This window comes from Vitis riparia, chromosome 9, assembly GCF_004353265.1.
Source record: "Vitis riparia cultivar Riparia Gloire de Montpellier isolate 1030 chromosome 9, EGFV_Vit.rip_1.0, whole genome shotgun sequence".
NCBI classification, from domain to species: Eukaryota; Viridiplantae; Streptophyta; class Magnoliopsida; order Vitales; family Vitaceae; genus Vitis; species Vitis riparia.
The window spans coordinates 8705545-8726465 of record NC_048439.1 but is presented as its reverse complement, the minus strand read 5'-3'; the positions used below and the strand labels follow the sequence as shown (position 1 = coordinate 8726465).

Below are 20921 nucleotides of genomic sequence, written 5' to 3'. Positions count from 1 at the left end.
TAAACAAATAAAATGGAAGGTAAAGTACTTAACGAAGTCCTCCAAAAAAGGAAGATTCCTAGTGTAACCAGCTTCTTGCAGTACATGGCTCAAGATTGCTACAAAAAACATAGAACAAATCTGTAAGGAATAGTCACTTATCTATAAAATCAAGGTAGGATATCTTTTACCAGCATATACATCAAACAGATATCAACTATTAGTAATGTGAACTTTAACCTTACTATTAGTGATATAAATGGAATTGGGTATCCAATGATATCCATATATATCATAAATATTATAGATAGGCTAGAAAATATGTTACCTATAAGAATAAAAAATAAAAAATAAAGATAGGGTAGAACATATGTCATGAAACACATTCTATGAGTTCCCCTTATAAGTGTCAAGAACTCAGCCCCCAAGAGATGTGGGATTCGCATTCTTCTCTCTCTCTCTCTCTCTCTCTCTCTCTCTTCTTCTCTCATATAGACATGATATCCTCGTTGTGGCCATGTAGTTCCTAGATGTCAAACTAGTTGAGGATTGACTTTTGATATCATTTCTAGTGGCATATGGACTTGCATTTCTAACATTATTCTATTCCTAATATTATTCGATATATTAATTTTGAACAATGCACATCCAACTCAAACACATTTTCTATCCATTATAAGTATAGTTGTCATTAAAATTTACATTCTTCTTTTGTCCCAAGTCTAAGCAAAACCTTAAACAGTAACTACTAAATCGATAAAAAATTATGTATAAACTATGTTAGACAACCAATTTTCTAAAATCTTAAACTATTAGGATTTGAGCACAGAATGTGTATCATGTACAACAGCCCCTCACATGCAGCCTCATCCTGTCATGCAAGGCACGTATTGCATTAGTGGCCTCATACCGTCGTGGGAGGCACAAACTACATTAGAAACAAATCACATTTTTGTGATCATATAGTTAGATAAATTGAAAGAGGAGGACTTGAACTTGGGACCTTCAGTTTATCACAATTTTGATACCATAATCAATTTCCTAAATGCTTAAGTATTAGTATTTGGGCCTACAATGGATATTATGATTCAACAAAATCTGTACCTCTATCCTTTAATCAGTCCTAGCATGTGGTCTCCATCATTTTCTTTATTATTATTTTCTTCTTTCTCAAGGCACAATCTGGGAATGGGCTCCATCACTTAGGCATAAGCAAAACTCAAACAAAGTAACCACCAAGCTGATCAAGATTATGTATAAATCTTACTCCCATGTCCTTTAAGTAGTCCTACCAATCGTCTCCATCACTTTTTTTTTTTTTTTTGTTATTTTTCTTCACAAATTCTTCTTCATCAAGGCATACTGTGAGAATCGGCTGGTACACAAGGGTTCATACCATGGAACAAAAAAAAGACGTTTTTCTCCTATCCAAGTCAGGTTTGAACCTAACTTAACCCCAAATACCTTAACCACTAAAGTAAGCAACTTTTGTTTGTAACTCTTACTCTTGAATTCTTGTCCTTGGAGATATACAGTCTCAAAGACTTCTAATTCCATAAATTTATATATACTCTTTTTACTTCCACAACCATAAGCACAACATATAAACTTTGTCTCACAAATTACAGTATTTAAAATCTTTGTTTCAATTGTGGCACTTTATAACTATCCAATAATCGTCGTTAAAGTCTTCCTATGTCTCTCCAAATTTGAATCCAAGTTTCAAGATCCTAAAATTTTAATTTAGGGTTTGAATTTTCCATCTTTTTTAATTACTTGAGATCTAAAAGATGCAAGAAATATAAATTAGAAAACCTTATATTTCACCTTTGTTCCTCAACCCTATTCTTTTTCTCTCTTTGTCATTATAGAAATGACTTCTCATACACGAGATATAGAGTTTATATCTAGATAGAAAGAGAATCCTACCCTCGACTTAAATTCCACTCAAGTCTTGGGCCTATTAGCCCGAATATCTACAAACTCCAAAACCCATTTAATTGGTCCAATAGTTACCTAACAACTAAAGCTCACATGCTTAATCATAAAAGGACTATTTTGCTCCTAGGAACAAAATAATTAAATATCAATTAAGGACCTAAATCAGGGCACTACACATGATATCCCTTGTTGTCTGAGAGGAGAAATTCTTAACATAGGGTGAGTTATCTTGTATATGTTGAAGAGTTATTAAAAATGTAAACAATATCTACACAAATCATCACAAATGATAACAAAGCTATAGAATATGATCATGCAGACTTTCCATCCTATTTAGGTATTGGGTTAGTTAAGTGTGACACTAGTTTTGATTTATGTAACCTTTTTCTCCATTTTAGCAATAAGTCCTTTCTATTTTAACCCTTTTGTTTCCTTCCATTACTAATATTTGTGCCATGTAATGACTAGGTTATCATGGCACCAAGGTGAACCATTTCTTATCATGGTGGTCAGGTTAAGCAGGAGGACGTACCTTACAATGTTCCATCTTCTAGGACTATAGGAGTCAATATGCCCCCTTTGATCCTTGAGTGGCACATTAAACTTGAGTTGTTGAGGCCCGAGCTGTTGGGACTTAGACTAAAGGAATTTTATTGTCATCTTATGACAATTCCTTTGAGTAGTTCAAGAAGCTAATCACCCTTTCCTTCAAAGGGGAATAAGATCCTTTTGTGCTAAGTCTTGAATTTTACCAATGGAAAGGTGCTTTTAAGCATTAAGTTTTTCTGAGCATAGATGGTTAGTTGTGCCACCTTCATCCTAGTGGATGAGACAAAACATTGTCAGAGGATACTAAAAAGGCTGATGGAAATCTAGCGCTTATTTTTTAGAAGCTGTTTAAGGTTGCTTTCTATAAGAAGTTCTTTCCTGAGTGTCCAGTGGCAAAAGGAGACTGAGTTTATGTAACTGGTCCTTAGTGATAGGGCAATGATCCAATATGAGGTGAAGCTTACTAAGCTCTCCCACTTTGCACCAAATTTGATTAGTATTGGGAAACATAAGACTCTTTTGTTTTCTGGATCGATTGAGGTCTAATATTAAGAATAAGTTGTCCATTTTGGAGCTTAGTGTTTATCTAGGTTATTGACAAAGCTCTCACAGTAGAAAGGACAACTTGGATCTTCAACTATTTCAAGAGCAATGTAAGATGTCCAAATTTAATGGTTGAGCTTGGTTGGGTACCAATTAACCCTTAAAATTGAAAGGAGAATAAAAGATTGAGAAGAAGAAATAAAGGAATTATTAGCCACTGTATATATAATCATTATCCCATTATATGTATGATGAAGAAGAATAGGAGGATATTAACACTGATATAGAGGACAACTGAGCAATTGGATATTATTATTAATTCATTGGAGGATCATATGAATGATGGTGATGATAGCATTGATTATTTGACGAAGCCATGAGATCGAGTTGGATCTTAGAAGAGTGAAAAAGGAATTAAATTAGGAACTATTGATGATGACATGCAATTAATTTGAACATTATTCATGTGATTTCATTAATATTTTTATGATATTGAGTTTTTTTTTTTTTTATTTTCTTTATTATTATTGGTACTTGTAGTATTATTTTTATTTTTAAGTTGAAGTTTTGTCTTGTTCTGCTTTAAGGCTTACATTTCACCTCATTTAGGTAAAACGCCTCAAGACTTCTTTTAGCCTTTCAAAACATTGGTTTCTCTTCATTTCATTTTAATCTCCTCTTTTCATTGCAAGTTCTTTAAAAAGATAAAAATAAAACCTGGATTTATGTTTCTGCCCAATAAACTTGCTCCATTACTGATTGTGATAAATGGTACACCTAGCCATTAGTTCTTTCTTGGTAAGGGAGTGATTCAAACTTCTAGAGCAAATAAATTCGGGCATATTTGTGGAGAGAACTGTGTATTATTAATGAAGGAAAACAGAATATGAGGGGAACAGTGGTAATACCTCTCTTTGTTTATCAGACATGAATGAGCCGGTCAAATCCTTCAGCACTTCTATTATGTCGTTGAAAGTCACCTTCCCATTACAATCTGAATCATAAACTTTGAAGATAACTGTAACAGAGACGATCAGTAGTGTTAATATAAAACCAAGCAATTTCACTTGATATTAATTTTGCAAGGGTATTCATGGCCATGTAATACATAAGATGCCAAAAGGGGTAGAGCATACAAAAGACGACAGGAAAATTGGAGAAAGAAAAAAATAAGTTATTTGAATAGCATCTATCGTGTGACCTAAAAGCTATCATCATTACTGGATAATCACAATTGTTGATAGCTACCTTGTTTGATAGGTACTGGTTCAGTTAATTTTTATACTTTTGTTTGATCCACCAAGGTATTCCTCAACCCTCCCACCTAAAGTCTCAGAAATTTTGAACAGGTTCTGAATCATACTTGAACTTTTTTATTGTGTAAATGTATCTGCCCAATTTAATCGCCTACTATACAACGTTTCACAAATTCATGAATTTCAACTATAGCAAACAACGCCCCATTAACTCATGAAATGCTTACAGATAACAAACTATATTTCTAACATGTACTAATTTTGTCCCACTGAAATTCTTCGAAAGCTAAGTTCAAGTTCCTAAATCTTTCAAGTAGCTTTCCAAATTAACAAACCAAGGTCCAAATAATTCCTGGTGCCAAATAAGTCTCAGATTTTGACTTTTTTTTTTTTTAAAAAAAAAAAAAAAATAAACTATGCTCTGAACCAAATAAAAGACAACATACATGACATTGCCCAAACCCATTTGAATAAATCTCTGCATTGAAAAACACCCTCACAAACCCCTAATATACATGAATCTTATCCGCCTATTTTGCAACATCTAAATCATAATACACTTGGCACAATATTACAGTCTATGACACAAGTATTTACATCAACCCTGCAACCTCCCTTGATTACCCTTTCGATTGAACAAAGCAAAACTTTTATGGTTTATGCAACAAATATCCACCTCAATTCCACACAACAGTTAATCTTTCAACTGAATAATAATCAATACATTGTTCAATATCTTATGAACCTAAACAATGCCACTAAATTCTAAAATATAGTATCCAAGGTTAATAAATCTTACGTTCTATTTTCTGTTGTAAACTTGCTTTAGCACTAAATGTTGACAAGAATGCGACAAAGTCCTTAAAGTTCAAACCATCAACCATCTTAAGCAGCCTCTGCAAAAAACCCAGAAACCAAACCATAAAAAAAATCAAACTTAATTCAATTAACCTATCAAAAATCTCTCATTCAAGCCCTCAAACAATCCAAACAGATTACCTGAGAAAGTGGGTTCATAGCAAACTCTGGCACTGATAAGAACTCATCAGCAGAGATGAAACCCTTAGCGTTGCGATCCAATTGGCAAAATCTCTGATACAATGACACTATCTCTTGCTGGGAAACTGAATTTCACACAAATGCACATTTAATTCAGAAATAAACAACAAAATACAAGAAACCCACAAAATAAGACATAGATAAAGTAAACCCACATAGCTTGTTGCAGTGTTCTTGGACTTCTTCAATGTCATATTGAGTTAACATCGATGATGCACTCCCCATGGAGAATCACTGAAAAACAACAAATTCCAAAACATGACCAATACCCATTAATCAAATACCTAAATCCCACACAAAATCTCATCACAAAAAGTTGACAGAAGACGAAGCACCCCCGTTTGGCTGCTGAGAAAACAGAGGAAAAGAAAATAAAATATCATGTTTCACGTTTTTTTTATCCCTTTAAAAATAAAAACCCATATTCATCAAACTACAAGCGACGAAAAACCCAAATCCATCCCACATTTTCTCAGCAAACAAACGGAAAATAAAGACTCACAGTTGATGAGGTTGATAAAATACCAGTACATATTGAAGAAGAGAGTAAAAACCTGAGAGTGAATCAGAGCAGATCTGAAGATTCTGAGGAGAATAGTCGGGAAAGAGAAGGATAAGAGCAAGAATTAAGAAGGGTAAGGTCTTTAGGATGAGGACACACACAGCATAAAACCTCTACATAGTCAGCAACGACGCAACTAAAAACGACATTGCTTTTGGTGTTTTTCAAGGTGACGAGGAATTTTTTATATCTATCAGAAATTCATGATTCTGTACTCCGCAGCTCTATCATCCTCCTCTATCTACCTTTGATCCCCATGGATGATCATGATCTGATGATGGAATTGACTGAAATTAAGATTAATTAATTATTTATTTTTAATAAAGAATATAAATGAAGAACAACGTCTTTACATTCTAAAGCAATTTTTTGTTTCAAAAAATATTCAAATTATTCTTATGATTTTATATTTTGTAAAGCAATGAAATAGAGCATTGGGAATGTATTAAATTTACTTATTTATGTCATTTTTAAAGAAAAAGTGTTTTGAAATATTTGAGAAACGTAGGCATAGCAGTTTACAATTTGGGATTGTAAAGATGGTTTTTATGAGGTTTGAATGCAAGGGAGTAATAAATAATGAAAAATAAATAATAAAGAGGATAAGTCATTGAAATTATTAATATTCAAAGTGTTTTTAGTGAAATTGGTTTTTTAAAAATATTTTTAGAAAAATCATTCATTAAGATGCGTTTGATAATGGTTTTAAAAAGTATCTCTAATATTTTTAATATTTGAAAATTTTTTATATTTCAAGTATTAAAAAGAATAAAAATACTTTTTAGAATAATTGTTAAACGTACTCTAATATTGAAATTTCATAAACATGGAGCCAAAACGAGAATGAATTCAGTTGAACAATGTATATGGTTTATAAAAGTGGAAGAGCATTTCGTTTAGAGTCGTTTAAAATGAAACAAGCCATATAACACATGAAGATTGAATTTATTTTTTCACTTTTTATTTGCTTGGGTTGAGAATGGGTTTCCTCGGTTTCCTTCTTCCATACAGAATGAACTCCTTCATACCCTCTCCTTCATAAATATGAGTTCAACGAATTACAATATTGTTTTTGCAAGTGTTTTTCCATAAAATACTACAAGTAATTTTGCAACATGAATAAATGATTTTTTCAGATTTTTAAAATTTTGCTAAACACTTATTTTATTATTATTTTTTTCAAAAACACTTTTTAAACTAGAAGTATGTTTGACATTGATTTTAGAAAATGTTTTTAAGTTTTTAATATTTAAAAGATAAAAAATTTCAAGTGTTAGAATGACTAAAAATACTTTATAAAATTATCGTCAAACGTAATTTAAAAATACTTCCTATCACTTCCTATTATACTCTAAGTTTATATTTATTTATGAATTAAGAAAAAAAGAACTTTTGGTTGAAATGTAGAGCCTATTTCATTGATTGTAATAAATATAAAAATGAAAAAATTATGAGTCCTTTAAGTGGTTGGATGGATGATATTCATTCTAAATCACTCTTTATTTTGTTTCTCTCAATGCTATAACCAACAAATACTTTATATTACTTTAAAAATCTTAAATTATTTACTATTTAGATATAAACTAAAAAAATTTGTTATTAAATAAACATAATAATTTTTAAAAGAATCACCCATCAAATAATTATCAAAGTGATTATCAATAATCATTTTAAATAAATTTTAAAATATTTAAAAATTTACTAAGCATGATTTTTATTAAACAAAAATTAAATTTTAATATTAAAAAATATATTTTTATTGCTTTTTAAAAAATTATTCTCACTCTTTTTCGTATCTATAATTGTTAATTACATTTAGTGGTTGTGAGCTTAAGATTTTATTAATTTTTTTATTTTGAATTAAATGAAAGATGAATGAAAAAATAAATAAGAAAAATAGAAAAAATATTTGATAAAATTTTAAATCCAAGATGGTCAATTATATTTGATGGGAAATGGGAGTCAAATTAACCAAGATTTTTGAAGTGGTTGTTGCATGATTGCATCTACCATTCCCTTTTGCCTTATAAAAACCTCATGACGACCCTTTCTATGGAGGATGGATATGGAGGTTGGAAAGAATAAAAAGGCCATTGTCGTATGGAAGTCTCTCATCATATACATGTTGGTTTATGACGAAGCAAGAAAGCTCTTCACCTCACAATAGAAAAGACAAATGACATCCTAGATATTATCATAATAAGTAACTCATTCTTAATGCCTCATTATTAAGGCCCCAAAAAATGTAGCTACTATTCTCCCCAACAAGGAGAATTATTTAAATAATATTATTTTAAAAAAAATTAATTTATTTAAAAAATCAAGTTACCATAAATAAATAAATAAACAAACAAATTTAGTTATCACATTTCAATATATATATATATATATATATATATATATATATATATATATATAAAGCATCTAAGAAATAAAATCTCATCCCATAAATAAACATTTAATAATTTCAAATATTAATTATAATAATACATTTGATAATTTAGGGTTTAGATTTGAAAATTATGTCTTATTATTTAGAGGTTTAGGACACAAATTTTTTTTATACTAATGCTAAGTAAAATATTTATTTGTTTTGTAAATCTCATCGCATATAATAAAATCATAAATAATAATCATGATTTTAGTTTTTTGTTGCGATTAAAATTTTATATTTTTATTGATAAATACATTAAAAATTGAATTTAATATTTTATGTTAATTTTCTTTTAATTTATTAGAAAATAAAATATTTTTTAAATATTGAATTTTATTAAATTTTTACTTTGTTGTAATTTATTCTTTTCAATCAGGATATTTTACTTCTTAGTTTCTAACTGATATTAGGTTACATATTACGTGAAAAATTCACTCCCCCCCGTCCCCCGGGTTGTTTGTAAAAAAAGATATCTATTACTTGGTCAAATGCTGAGTTCAAAGTTTTTAGAATGAGGAGCTTATGCTACCTCTAATAAAATACTATTTCAACCACTTGAATACATTTATCATTTTACTTGGAAATTTTGAATAAAACAAGTGACAAATACTTATTTTCGATGCTTCCATTTCATCACTACGTGCATGTATGTATATATATATAGCTGACAACCCTTTTTTGATGTCAATCATTCGTTATTGGATTCCTGGTCACACACATCTTAGGTTACTAGCCTCAACTCATGTCGGCATGAAATAGATACATCATTTATAATTTCTAATACATTCTTAAGGAAAAGAGTTACATCCTAAAAAGAAAATCTAATACATCATATTAAAAAAGAAGCATTTTGTATGGATGGTAGGTAGAAGTGTTATTTTTCATAAATTGATAACGGTATTCCTTACTCCATCATGCATGGCTAAGGGTTACTAACCTTAATTGATATTGAATTAAATTAGGTATATTGTTCATAAATTCTAGTACACACTTAAGGAAAGTCGGTATATCTTAAAGAAAATCTGGTACATTCTACGAAATAAGAGGTACATTATATGAACATTATATACATGAGTCATTTTATATTAACTGATGATAATCTACCTTATCATGCATGGTTGAGGGTTACGAACCTCAATTGATGTTAGAAGGAATTAGGTACATTCTTCATAATATTTTATGACAATATATTATTTAATGAATTATCTAAATTTAAAAATATGAAGAAATAATTATTTTGGAACAGTTCAAAGAGATTATTATAATATAATTGAGAATTTTTGTTCAATTCTTTTTTCTTTCTTCGTAGAGTTAATAAAAGGAATATTTTACAATTATGGATACATGTACTAATTTATATTAGATAAATTTGATCAAATTAAATAATTAAAAAATTAGTTTAGTTTTAAGATCAATTTCATTATTATTTGGTTTCAGTGGGATGTACCTATGTTTCTAAAGGGTGTACTCAATGTTTTATAATGTACTTATTTTCTTGTGTTCAAAATAGGTCAAATGAGTTACTTATACATTGCAAATATGATGTATTTATTTATTTGATGTTCTTATTTTTCAACATGATGCCCCCATTTTTGTTAAGGGATGTACCCAAGGTTTTAGGGTTTGGAATGGGAGTCAGAAGGCTTCAAAAACAACTTGAGACCTATAAAAATGAAGGCTCATGTCCAAAATAGGTCAAATGAGTCACCTATACAATGTAGTGCAACATATTTTTAAGTGGATATTCTTATTTTCTCAACACGATATACCTATTTTTCCAAGGGATGCACCCAAGGTTCTAGGATGCAAAATGAGATGTGGGAAGGCCTCACATGCATAGAGAGACCTATGAAAGTGCAAGCTCGTGTCCAAAATAAGCCAAATGATTTAGTTATACTCGCTCCGATGGCAAGACAATTACAAAATTGAGGGTATTTTTGGAATTGTAGGGAATTTACTATTGGAGTGCATATGATAGGGATTGTTTTTTCTATTCTATTCTTATTACAAAATAAGAATCTTTGGGTTCTTAAAAAATTCATTTTTCTTAAATAAGTCGTGATTGTATAATTTTTCCGTAAAAGGGAGAAATATGTACCTATCATGCATGATAGAAGGTTACAAATCTCAATTAATTTAAGATGGAGTTAGGCATATCATTCATAAATTCTAGTACATCTTTAAGCTATGCATGATGTACTTGTTTATGAAGAATGTACTGAATTCCTTTTGACATCAATTGAGGTTAGTAGTCCTCAATCATGTATGATGGGATAAAGAACATGGATGATTGTCATCAATTAATGTTAAATGACTCATTTATATAATACAATGTACCTTTTTCCTATAGAATGTACCGAATTTTCTTTAGAATATATCCATTTTTTTTAAGGATGTACTAGAATTTACGAATGATATGCCTGATTCCTTCCGATATTAGTTAAAGTCAATAATCCCCACCCATATATGATGGAACAAAAGTGTATCTATTTCATTTTGACATCAGAAGTTAATGGTCCTCGTACATGCACGACTAGACAATAAAAAATGGACGATCGACACCAAAAGATGGTTGTTAGCGAGCTTCAAATATGCATATGTTGTGGTCAAATGCAAGCACTAGTACTAAGTATTTATCATTTATCTTAATCAAAATTTCTAAGTAAAATGATCAATATATTCAAGTGGTTGAAATAGATGCTCCATTGTTCATGTTGGGCATGCTTTCATACTTGCTACTTCTACCATTAGACACCCAATAAAACTAGAAATGTTAGCGGAGATAACATACTCCACTAATTTTTATGCAAGGGGCTTCTTCTGAAGACCAAGAACTCAATATTTAAATCATTAAATATCCTTTTTATAAACAAGCCCTATATGAGTGAATTCTCTAAGTAATATGAAAACTAGTATTAGTTAGTTAAGAAATGAAAACTAACCAAGGGCTATTCTTAATAAAATTAAGAGAAAATTAATATAAAATATTAAATACAAAATTTTTATGAAAAAAAATATATATTTTTATTTTGTATAAATAAAAGAATTAAAATTTTAATTAAGTAAAAAGCTAGAACTACGATCCAGTTAGAATCATAAGTAAAAAGCTAAAGGCACGACCATTAATTGTGATTTTTATATGAAAATTTGAAAACTAAAAATAATATGATACAAATATTTTTATTTTATTTATACGTGATAAAATAAATAAATATTTTATTATCATTAATATAAAAAATCTTATAGACTTAACCTCTAAATAATACAATATAGTTTTTAAATCTAAACCCTAAATTATCAAATGTGTTAATATAATTAATAATCTAAATTATCAAGTGTTTTGTGTGTGAGATAATATTTTTATTTTTATGCACTATATATTTATGTTTATATTAAATTTGTTATAATTTATTATATATTATAATTTTATATTTATATATTAAAAAAAATAATTAAAATCAATAAATATGAAAGTACGAAAGAGTGAAACAAATAAATAAGTGTCAAAGTCAAGGTGTTAAAAAGCTTAAAGCTTAGAAAAGGTTAAGTGTGGGAAGAAAAAGACAGTGAAGCATAATAATGGAGCACACTTTGACTTATTATATCAAAGATTTTATTATTTTCCATTTTTTTTTTAACTTATTGATCTGATTCCCTCTTTTGTCCAAGAATAAATAATTTAAAAATATGGATTTCTTTTAAAACTAATTTTAATTATATATTTTTAATTACTTTTCGCAATAAACCAAAGAAAATAATTCAATTTTTTTTCTTAAGTACTTTTTGTTATCCAAACAAAAAGCAAATTGATTCAAGCCACAGCTGGAAAAGTAGTACCAATGGCCTATTCCTTCTTGCAGTCAGACTATGAGCCAATTAAATGGTACAATCCGAAGGCAAAGAAGTCAGGATGCCAATGGCCCACTTGTCATAGCTCAGAGCTCTTAACAACATCACCCTTTCCCTCACTGCCTTACCATTGGACGCCTAGAAAATATCTACCACCCAAGTCACATCATTCAATTGAGTCACACATTTTCCCACTTAGCAGTTTTTGTTCGTATCAGTAAAAATGATCTTAAGGATCAGCCAATGTCTAATGCCCAGATACGTAATCTGCTAAAACACAATTAGTGGTTATTCAAACAAATTTCAGATCAGATCTTAGAAGGCTTAAAAGTAGGCACCCAAACCCACTATTCCTGGTAACTACTGCAAGTTAGGCTGTTTGAGTCAAGTCCAGAACCACTCAAGACCAATGTGACTAGGCAGCACTCAGATTATAATCAATCACAAAGTATGGCCCATGAAGTTTTCTACCTTTAATTATAACAGCATCAAGAGTCCCATTATGTCTTTCTCATATCTCCATCAGCACTACCCCTAGACCAGCAAGAATTCAAACATGAAGGCCCACGAAGTGTTCCATCCAACTAGAGAATGACAATGACAAGGCTGCTTTCATGTGCTTATTATCTTCACCTAAACCAGTAAATAACACTAACAAGCCCTCACAAATTCCTGTTGCTTCATTCCCAGGAGAGAGCTGAGAATATGGCTGGAGTTTCTGTTCTTCCCCTGGACGTATTGCTGGCCAAGCGTGTCCAGGAAATGGTCCTCAAAGGGGAGGATCCACCGCAGCCGTATATTTGCAGGGATGGTGATGATAGCGAAGATGTTTCTTCTTCGTTATCTCCCATTCCCATCATCGATCTAAGTCTTTTCTCATCTTCAGCACCAGAGACTACTGAAAAAGAATTACAGAAGCTTAAATCAGCGCTTTCCTCATGGGGCTGCTTTCAGGTTTAAAGTTGAAAGTTCTAAAAATAATTAGTTTAGTCTTCTAGACAGCCAATGGTTTATCTGCTCCAAATAGTTTCACTGCTTTCAGATGAAAGCAGATTTAGGAAGCTCAGGCCTTATGGCATTAAAAAGAATATACTCGTACCTTTGAAGTTCAAGAATCAGATTTAAGCACTTGCATACGAAATATACCAACTATATATCCTTACCACCAGATGATCTGCATAGGAGTAGCTGGAAACTGCAATCTTAAAGCTTAATCCAGTTATTGATTAGCAAATGAAATTGGCCTTTATAGGATCTTAAACTTCATAATAACTGTGTGATTCAAGTTGTCTACCTACTTCATCTTATACATTTGAAACTCTGCTAGCGTATACTTAAGGGCTCGTCTTGGATTTCCAGGCAACAGGTCATGGGATCTCAACTTCCTTTCTAGATGAGATTCGTCAAGTCACAAAGGAGTTCTTTGAACAGCCAATAGAAGAGAAGAAGAAGATTTCTAAAGGAGTTGAAGAATTTGAAGGGTATGGAGCTGATCCCACCCCTGAAGAAGGACAATACCTTGACTGGTCTGATCGTGTGTTTCTCGATGTATACCCAGAAGATCTAAGGAAATATAAATTTTGGCCAGAAAGCCCAAATTCTTTCAGGTATTTCCACAAACTCCCTCAACAAAAAACTCCTTTTCCCACTGGTCCCTTCTCTCCATCTCCAATTTTGGATTTCACTTTGGTTCAGTAGAATCCCATTTGTCCAGCCACTAGTTGGGCAGTCCTCAAGCAAACAAAACACCTAAAACCAACTACAAGAGTAGAGCCTTGGAGATCCTATGGTTCTCTATGTCTTAATGCAGGAATCTCAAGAACCTTGGCCCAAAAACTAGAATTTCTTTTAGGTTTAGTACAAATATGCAGTTACAAATAATCAAGCCAAATTAATAGGAATTAGACCAAACACAATCCAAGTAGAAAAACTTTTGTCATTTTGACCTTATTATATAATTATATTAATTATTATAACAGCTCACATATTTATTATTCACCAAGATTCTCAAATTCTATAAATGATTTTAGCATACTTTTCTGATAGTTGTATCAAGATAGCATTTTTAGTTACAGCATATAATTACACTATTAGGCATCATAATCGGACAGTTTTAGGCTTTTAGCAATAATAAAAGAAAACCAACAGCATATGCATCAACACCAAGAACAATAATTGCAGTGATCAATTTGATACAGTAAGCTGACAACTTAAACAAGAAAATGTAAATTAACATCAGACCTCTTATGTGAGTTCCATTTCATATTCAAGTTCTCAGCAATTTCATTGACTATTATATGCAAGAGGCACTTCGAATTTATATTTATGCAGAGATGTATTAGAGAACTACACCATCAAGATGAAGATGGTGACAGAGATGATTTCCAAGGCCATGGCAAAGTCGTTGAATTTAGAAGAAAACTGCCTCTTGAATCAATTTGGTGAACGAGGAGCACTGCAAGCAAGGTTTAATTACTACTCACGATGTCCGAGGCCTGATATTGTCCTGGGCTTAAAACCCCATGCAGATGGTTCAGGATACACAATTCTCTTGCAAAATGAAGTAGATGGTCTTCAAATCCTCAAAGATGATTGCTGGCTTACAATTCCTACAATTTCTAATGCTCTCCTAGTCCTTATGGGTGATCAAATGGAGGTACACAGACTCTTAATCTTTTATCTGACATAGTTGGCATAGTCACTTACAAAGCAAGCCTCTAGAAATTTCTATTTACTTGATGACCTATTCTGTCAAAAGTTCAACTTAATCAAAAGATCATAGTGTTCATAATACAACAATATTTGATGCCATTCATTTTTCTTTTCCTAACTGAGACTCATTAAACACCATTCCAGTAGGCCCTTGCAGAATACCCCAAGTCTGCCTATGCCATAAATAACAATAACACAGTTTATTTATTTATTTATTTTTGATAGATAAACACAGAAAAAATATATTAAGATAAAAAGGCACCTAAAAGGCAACCCAAAGCATATGGGGAGTATATAAGAGATGCCAAAGGGCAAGAACAAAGAGAAGCAAAAACTCACCAGCCCTCACCTAGAACCCAACCAATCAAAAAAGTTGATTAAAGGTAAAGGTCCTACATCTAAACAAGACTTAAACCAAGACCAAATATTACAAACAAACGAATATTTCATCCTTTGAATCGAAATAACCTCATTATCAAAAGCTATCTTGTTTCTTTTCTTTCAAACCGACCAAAATAAACAAAGAGGAACTGCCATCCAAGCCTTTCTACGCTTCTTGCCCACAAAAGAACCATGCCAACCTAGAAGAGTATCTCTAGCTGAAAGTGGAAGGACCCACATCACACCAAATAGAGCAAAAACAAGCTCCCACAAAACCCTCGCCTTGGAACAATGGATAAAAATGTGATTAATTGTCTCCTCTTCATCACAAAAAAGGAAACATCTGTTAGCTATGTTCCACCCCCTCCTTTTGAGTTGATATAGGGTTAGGACCTTCCCCCACGAATCTTCCCAAGCAAAGAAACCCACCTTAGTAGGAACACAAGGGCTCCAAATGATGTTCCACGGAAACAATAACACAGTTTATAGCTTACCTAGTGGCATCATAGTTTTCAATAGAGAAAAAGGTCATGCTTGAACTCATTAAAAAAATACTAACAATAAGAAAAAATATTCATACATAAGAAATGTTGTTTTAATAATTAATTAGTTAAATAATTTCATAGATAACCCTAATGTGGTTTGCATAATACAAGATTAACATAAGAGGAAATAATATATGGTTAAATTGTAGATTTGGTTCTCTTTGACACAAGCAGATAATGAGTAATGGAATATTCAAGAGTCCAGTGCACCGGGTATTGGCTAGCTCAGAAAGGGAGAGGATTTCTGTGGCAGTCTTCTATACACCTGAATCCGGAAAATTGATTGGACCAGAAGAAGGCTTAATTGATGAGGAAAGACCAAGGTTATTCAAGAAGGTGAAAGATTATGCTGATATACACTGGAAATACTACCAGAAAGGGCAGAGAGCCCTTCATGTAGCAAAACCTTAAAATACAATCCTTGTCTACTGTGGTTTGCAAGAAAGAAGTTTGTCTTAATATTGTAGTTTGTGGATGCTATGGATCCTTTGCTGCATGTACATACTCTTTGTAATTAAAATAAGTAGTCTTAGGTAATGTATGGATATTCGATACCTAAGTGTGTGCATGCAAGAGGAGTATCATGTATGGACATGAAACACATGAAATTTAATCATAAGAAGGGAAAATACAATTTCTTGAGGTGCTTCATATTTCCAGTATCTTAAATACAAGAGAAAATACAGTCTAGAAAAACTACTGTGAAATGAACCAGCCAAAGCTTAATGGAAAACTAATTTCCATTCATCCATGCAACAAATTTGCCATTATGTTCATGGTTTATATGAAAAGAGATAAGAATTGAAAGGAAATGAAAACAGACAAGAGGGAGAAAAGAAGAATGGATAAATTTAACAAAAAAGAAAGAATTGAAGTGAGTCTAGGAGTCTAACCAGAGAACAAGTAAAAAGCAGTTGTTTTCTTTATTTTTTATTTTTTATTTTTTTTTCATTTTTAATTATCAATCAGGGTATTCTTTACAAAATTGAATTTCTAATATAAGTTCTTTTAAATAAGGTGTTCCTAGCATGTGCATTGCAACATAAACCATGGGGGCGTTCTTGTCGAGTCTTGGCAACAGACTTGGATCCCATTTCTTAATCAATGTAAAATGAACCTATGGGTGACGAAATTCTACAAGACTCAATCTTTCTTGGTAAAGAAGCTAATTAATGAGATTTAATTTTCTTATTATACTTTCAATGATATTCTCAAATAGGAAGGTTTCCTATTCTTTTTTCTCCTCTCCTTTTCTCTCTACTCCATGGTCTACCAAGAAACTTGGCAAACTTTAACAAAGTAGAAATAATTTCATCTTGATACATTTTCAATAAATATCCAAACTATCATACCAGACCTTGTAAATTTACCGAATTCGAACTCAAAATTAGTCTATAAGTATCCTGGGATTTATCTTCATTATAGTCATAAATCATGATCCTTCTACTTCTTCCAGATATCATGCATATGGTCTTAAGTTCAATTATGGAGTTTAAACATTTCCCACATAAGAATCCAAAATTTACTCTATCAACAGTGTGCAAGAAAATAAGTCCAACACTTAGTTTAAATATGGAGATATAAGAAACATATGCAAATTGGATAAACCTTTGACATAGGATATATATATAACTTCATGAATAGGGCTAGATTGTATATGGCTGATGATCATGCTTCTTCAATGACAAGCTTTGTAGACTGACTGAACTTGAAGTAAGGAGAGGTGGGTTGTTTTTTGTTTACCCTTTTCCCTTTTGTTTGCCAGTTTTGGTATTCTTTGTATACATCCTATACATTTTTCCCTTTTTTCTGGTGCTTTCCTTATAATATTTGCCTCATTTGCTTATGAAAAAAGAAAGGTATATTTCTAACTTGTGAAATGGAGAATCCACTGGCCTCCAATTTGTAGTGATGTTTGGGTAAAAGACAGATTTAACCTTGTATTAGTTTAAGATAAAGCTTGCAGCACCATTTCTTCATATCATTATTCTCAAAGGATCCAGCTGGATGATAACAGTGCCATTCTCAAAGCATTTCCCTACCAAAACTAGAAAAACTACTTCCATTAAGGTAGATATATCAGTCAGGCAGCCAATGAATCCATGTGAATCCAAAACAAAAGCGTCAAGATGCAAATGCCATAGGAAAGTTGAGAAATAGACAAGATCCAAAATTGCTTCTTAAAGCCTTCATCCTTTTCACAGGGTCTAAAATGTCCCAGGAAACCACCCCCCCTTCACTCAATTCACTTCCGAGTGAACATGTTTCATCACTTTAGTGAAGGTTGACACATCCCACCAAAAAATGAGCATATTCAACCCCAACACCAAGAGTATCCTTCCTTAAATGACCACAAAGTTTATCAATAGCCTAAAAAACCCAACTCTCTCATCTTGACAACTAAAGCTGCCCACCTAACATATCTACTTGAAGAAGCAGTTTCAAATTTCATAGGTAAGCCAGAGTCAGAAACAAGGAATTTCATGGAAAGAGCAAAAACAAAATTGCTCCAATAAACCAGTAATCCAGAAACAATTTTTTTTTTTTCTTACCAGAAACAAGTATGGAGTCAAATCCAAGCCTGTTACAATGCCTCAATAAGAAAAATTTTAATTCATGTTGCAGGTACACATTCAAAATATTCTCATAGAAGAATCTACTCAAAAGTTAATTTAGGACAGGACAAAATTTTTTACAATTGGAAGATAAGGGATTAGCTAAACTTGCATCAATTCTCCCTTCTCCAACTTCTCAATTTTTCTTTGTTTTCCTTTTATCTATTTTCATCTCTATGATTCTTTATTATTGTCTCTCTATCTAGGAACAAAATACTAAATGTTCACATCATGCATCACAAGATTTGGACCAAAGAAAAACATTCTGAACTGCACATAGCAGGAGTCTATTTCCAAAACTATTTGCTAATTAAGAGAACAATTAAAACCTCTAACACCCAATACAATTAAGAAAAATGTTTCAATTGCCGCAATATAAAAGATCTAAACTTTGACCTAAATGTAGTAGCGCCAAACTAACTCAACAGGAACTTAATATGCATAGTAGTCCTCAAACTCATGTTCTGCAGGCAAACCAAAAGAAAACCTATACTCTTATCCATTGATAGAAAAAAAAAAAAAAGAATTCTCTGAGAATTAAATTGTTATAAATAAATTTCACTTCTTATTAAATTCAAATACATCTGTCTCCCACATCCATAAGATCCAAAGAGGCAAGAAAAAAGGGGAAGGAATAAAAAGAAAACTAGTAATTAATGAATTTTAAGCACACACATACCACATAGCACAAATGCTGTCCATTTAAGGCGTTTGTTTAACAGTCTCTGAAGGGGGTTCCCGAGCAGCACCATTGGGAGGCAGAGTATCTGAAGGAAGCTCCAGAGCAGAACCACCATAAAGCAGCTTTTGCCCTACCTTTTTGTCCTTGGAAACTCCCAATCCTCCTTCATCCTCAAACAACTGCTTCCTATAAAGGCGATGCATATACCCAAAAATCTCTTTTTTGATCGACTCAAATGCCATATCCAACCTCTCAAGCTGCTCCATTGCATTATTGTTATACACAAACAAACCATAGTACAGATCGAAACTATCTCCTGCTGTATTCTCCACTAAATTCAACAACGTCTCATATCCCTTTGTATTAATCTCCGTCGACTCCAATCCAAACCTCTCCAAAACCCTCCCCATCGTATGGGTTATAAATTGAGACCCGGCTGCATATTTATCATGCTCAGCACAAGTCATTTCCACCATTCTACACCCCTCTCTGGCGAAAATATCCAAGAATTTAGAACACCTAGCCATCCTAAATTCATCGTTCCCAATTCTTACCTTATCATACACAAATGGAAGCCCTGCCCACCCTTTTTTACCACTCTCCGGGCCAAACATAGGGTGTGTACAAAGAATATCAAACTCAGCAGGCAAAGTTTCGAGAAAAAGATTTCTGGGAAATTCTTTTACCGACAAAACGTCCACAAACAGCGTGTTCCGACGCAATCTCTGAAACGGGAGCGATTTCAGTACCGACTTGGTTGAAAGTATGGAACTGCATAGCAATACAACTTCTGGGTGTTCTTCGCAGAGGTCGTGCGGATCTTGGAAGAACGAAACGCCGAGTTTTCGTGCGATGTCAACGTAGTTTGAGCGGGAGTGGGCGAGGACGGTATGGCCTTGTTTGACAAAGGTTTTAGCCAGGAATTGGCCGAAGTTGCCAAAGCCAATGATGGCAATTTTGAGGTTGTTGGACTTGTTGAACTGGGTTCGGAGTTGGGTTTCGTAGTCGTAGGGCTGAGCGGCGTCAATGGCTGTGATTTGAAGGGATTTCGAGCCGAGATTGAGAATAGTTGGTGGGTTCAAACGGAGAGAAATGGAATCAGAAAAGGGATTGGAGAGAGAGTGTAGATTAGGAAAACCTTTCGCGGTTGTGAAAGATTTGGAGGAAGAGAATGAAAGCATTTTGGGAGAGAGCACAGCAGAATAGAGAGAAGAAACAATGAATACTCTGTGTGCGGGAGAATGAAAGGGAATGGTCTATAAAACCTAATCAAGCGTATACGTACAGATTTCATTCGGTTTCATACCCCACCAGAAAAAAAAAAAAAAAACAACAGAAAAAGACAAAAAACTAAAAGTCACATGTTAATATTAAGGAAAATTTTAGGGTACCTCTTTGATACCTACCAAATTCTACTTAAGCAGGAAGAATCGGTGGCCTTCTTTCTTCCTCCCTTCTCAACAATTTTTGGTTTAAATAAAATAAATATGAGATAAAAATAGAATTAAAAAAAATAAAAATAAAAATGATATAAAATTTGAAAACATATTTATTAACAAAAAAAAAAAATCATCATATATCATAATTACATTATTTTATTTTTAACAAATTATTAAACATTTAAATTCAACATAAAAATAAATATGGTAATATTTTAATATAAAATGAGTATTTTCATTAAAATTCAACGTTTTGATAATCATATGTAAAACTTAGGTAATTAGATTGTACTAATTTTTTTTCCGTACTTTCCAAATTTTACATTTTTTGAATTTAAGGTTTTTAAAGTTAAATTAGAATGAAATAAATTACTA

The 20921-nt window shown here is 32.1% G+C and overlaps 3 protein-coding genes across 5 annotated transcripts; 1 reads left to right on the top strand and 2 right to left on the bottom strand.

Moving 5' to 3' along the window:
• Positions 1-3599: 3599 nt before the first annotated feature.
• Positions 3600-6030, bottom strand: LOC117922367 (calcineurin subunit B-like). Of its 2 annotated transcripts, none has more exons than XM_034840500.1 (6): positions 5853-6030; positions 5483-5561; positions 5268-5392; positions 5068-5164; positions 3921-4030; positions 3600-3789 (listed from the first exon to the last, which is right to left on the bottom strand). In XM_034840500.1, the coding sequence occupies exons 2-6, from the start codon at positions 5550-5552 to the stop codon at positions 3736-3738; spliced, it is 456 nt and encodes a 151-aa protein (XP_034696391.1). In that variant the 5' UTR covers positions 5553-5561; positions 5853-6030; the 3' UTR covers positions 3600-3735. The 2 variants fall into 2 exon arrangements, with proteins under 2 accessions (XP_034696391.1, XP_034696390.1); XM_034840499.1 differs by having other exon boundaries at positions 3609-3789; positions 5882-6030.
• Positions 6031-12338: 6308 nt separating this feature from the next.
• LOC117922150 (arogenate dehydrogenase 2, chloroplastic-like) lies at positions 12339-20354 on the bottom strand. Its single transcript, XM_034840184.1, has 2 exons — positions 19105-20354; positions 12339-13070 (listed from the first exon to the last, which is right to left on the bottom strand). Exon 1 carries the CDS (start codon positions 20286-20288, stop codon positions 19128-19130), a length of 1161 nt encoding a protein of 386 aa, XP_034696075.1. The 5' UTR covers positions 20289-20354; the 3' UTR covers positions 12339-13070; positions 19105-19127.
• On the top strand, positions 12855-16461 carry LOC117922151 (protein SRG1-like). 2 transcript variants are annotated; one of them, XM_034840185.1, is made up of 4 exons: positions 12855-13126; positions 13532-13779; positions 14504-14828; positions 15985-16461. In XM_034840185.1, the coding sequence occupies exons 1-4, from the start codon at positions 12878-12880 to the stop codon at positions 16219-16221; spliced, it is 1059 nt and encodes a 352-aa protein (XP_034696076.1). In that variant the 5' UTR covers positions 12855-12877; the 3' UTR covers positions 16222-16461. The 2 variants fall into 2 exon arrangements, with proteins under 2 accessions (XP_034696076.1, XP_034696077.1); XM_034840186.1 differs by having other exon boundaries at positions 15960-16076.
• Positions 20355-20921: the final 567 nt, after the last annotated feature.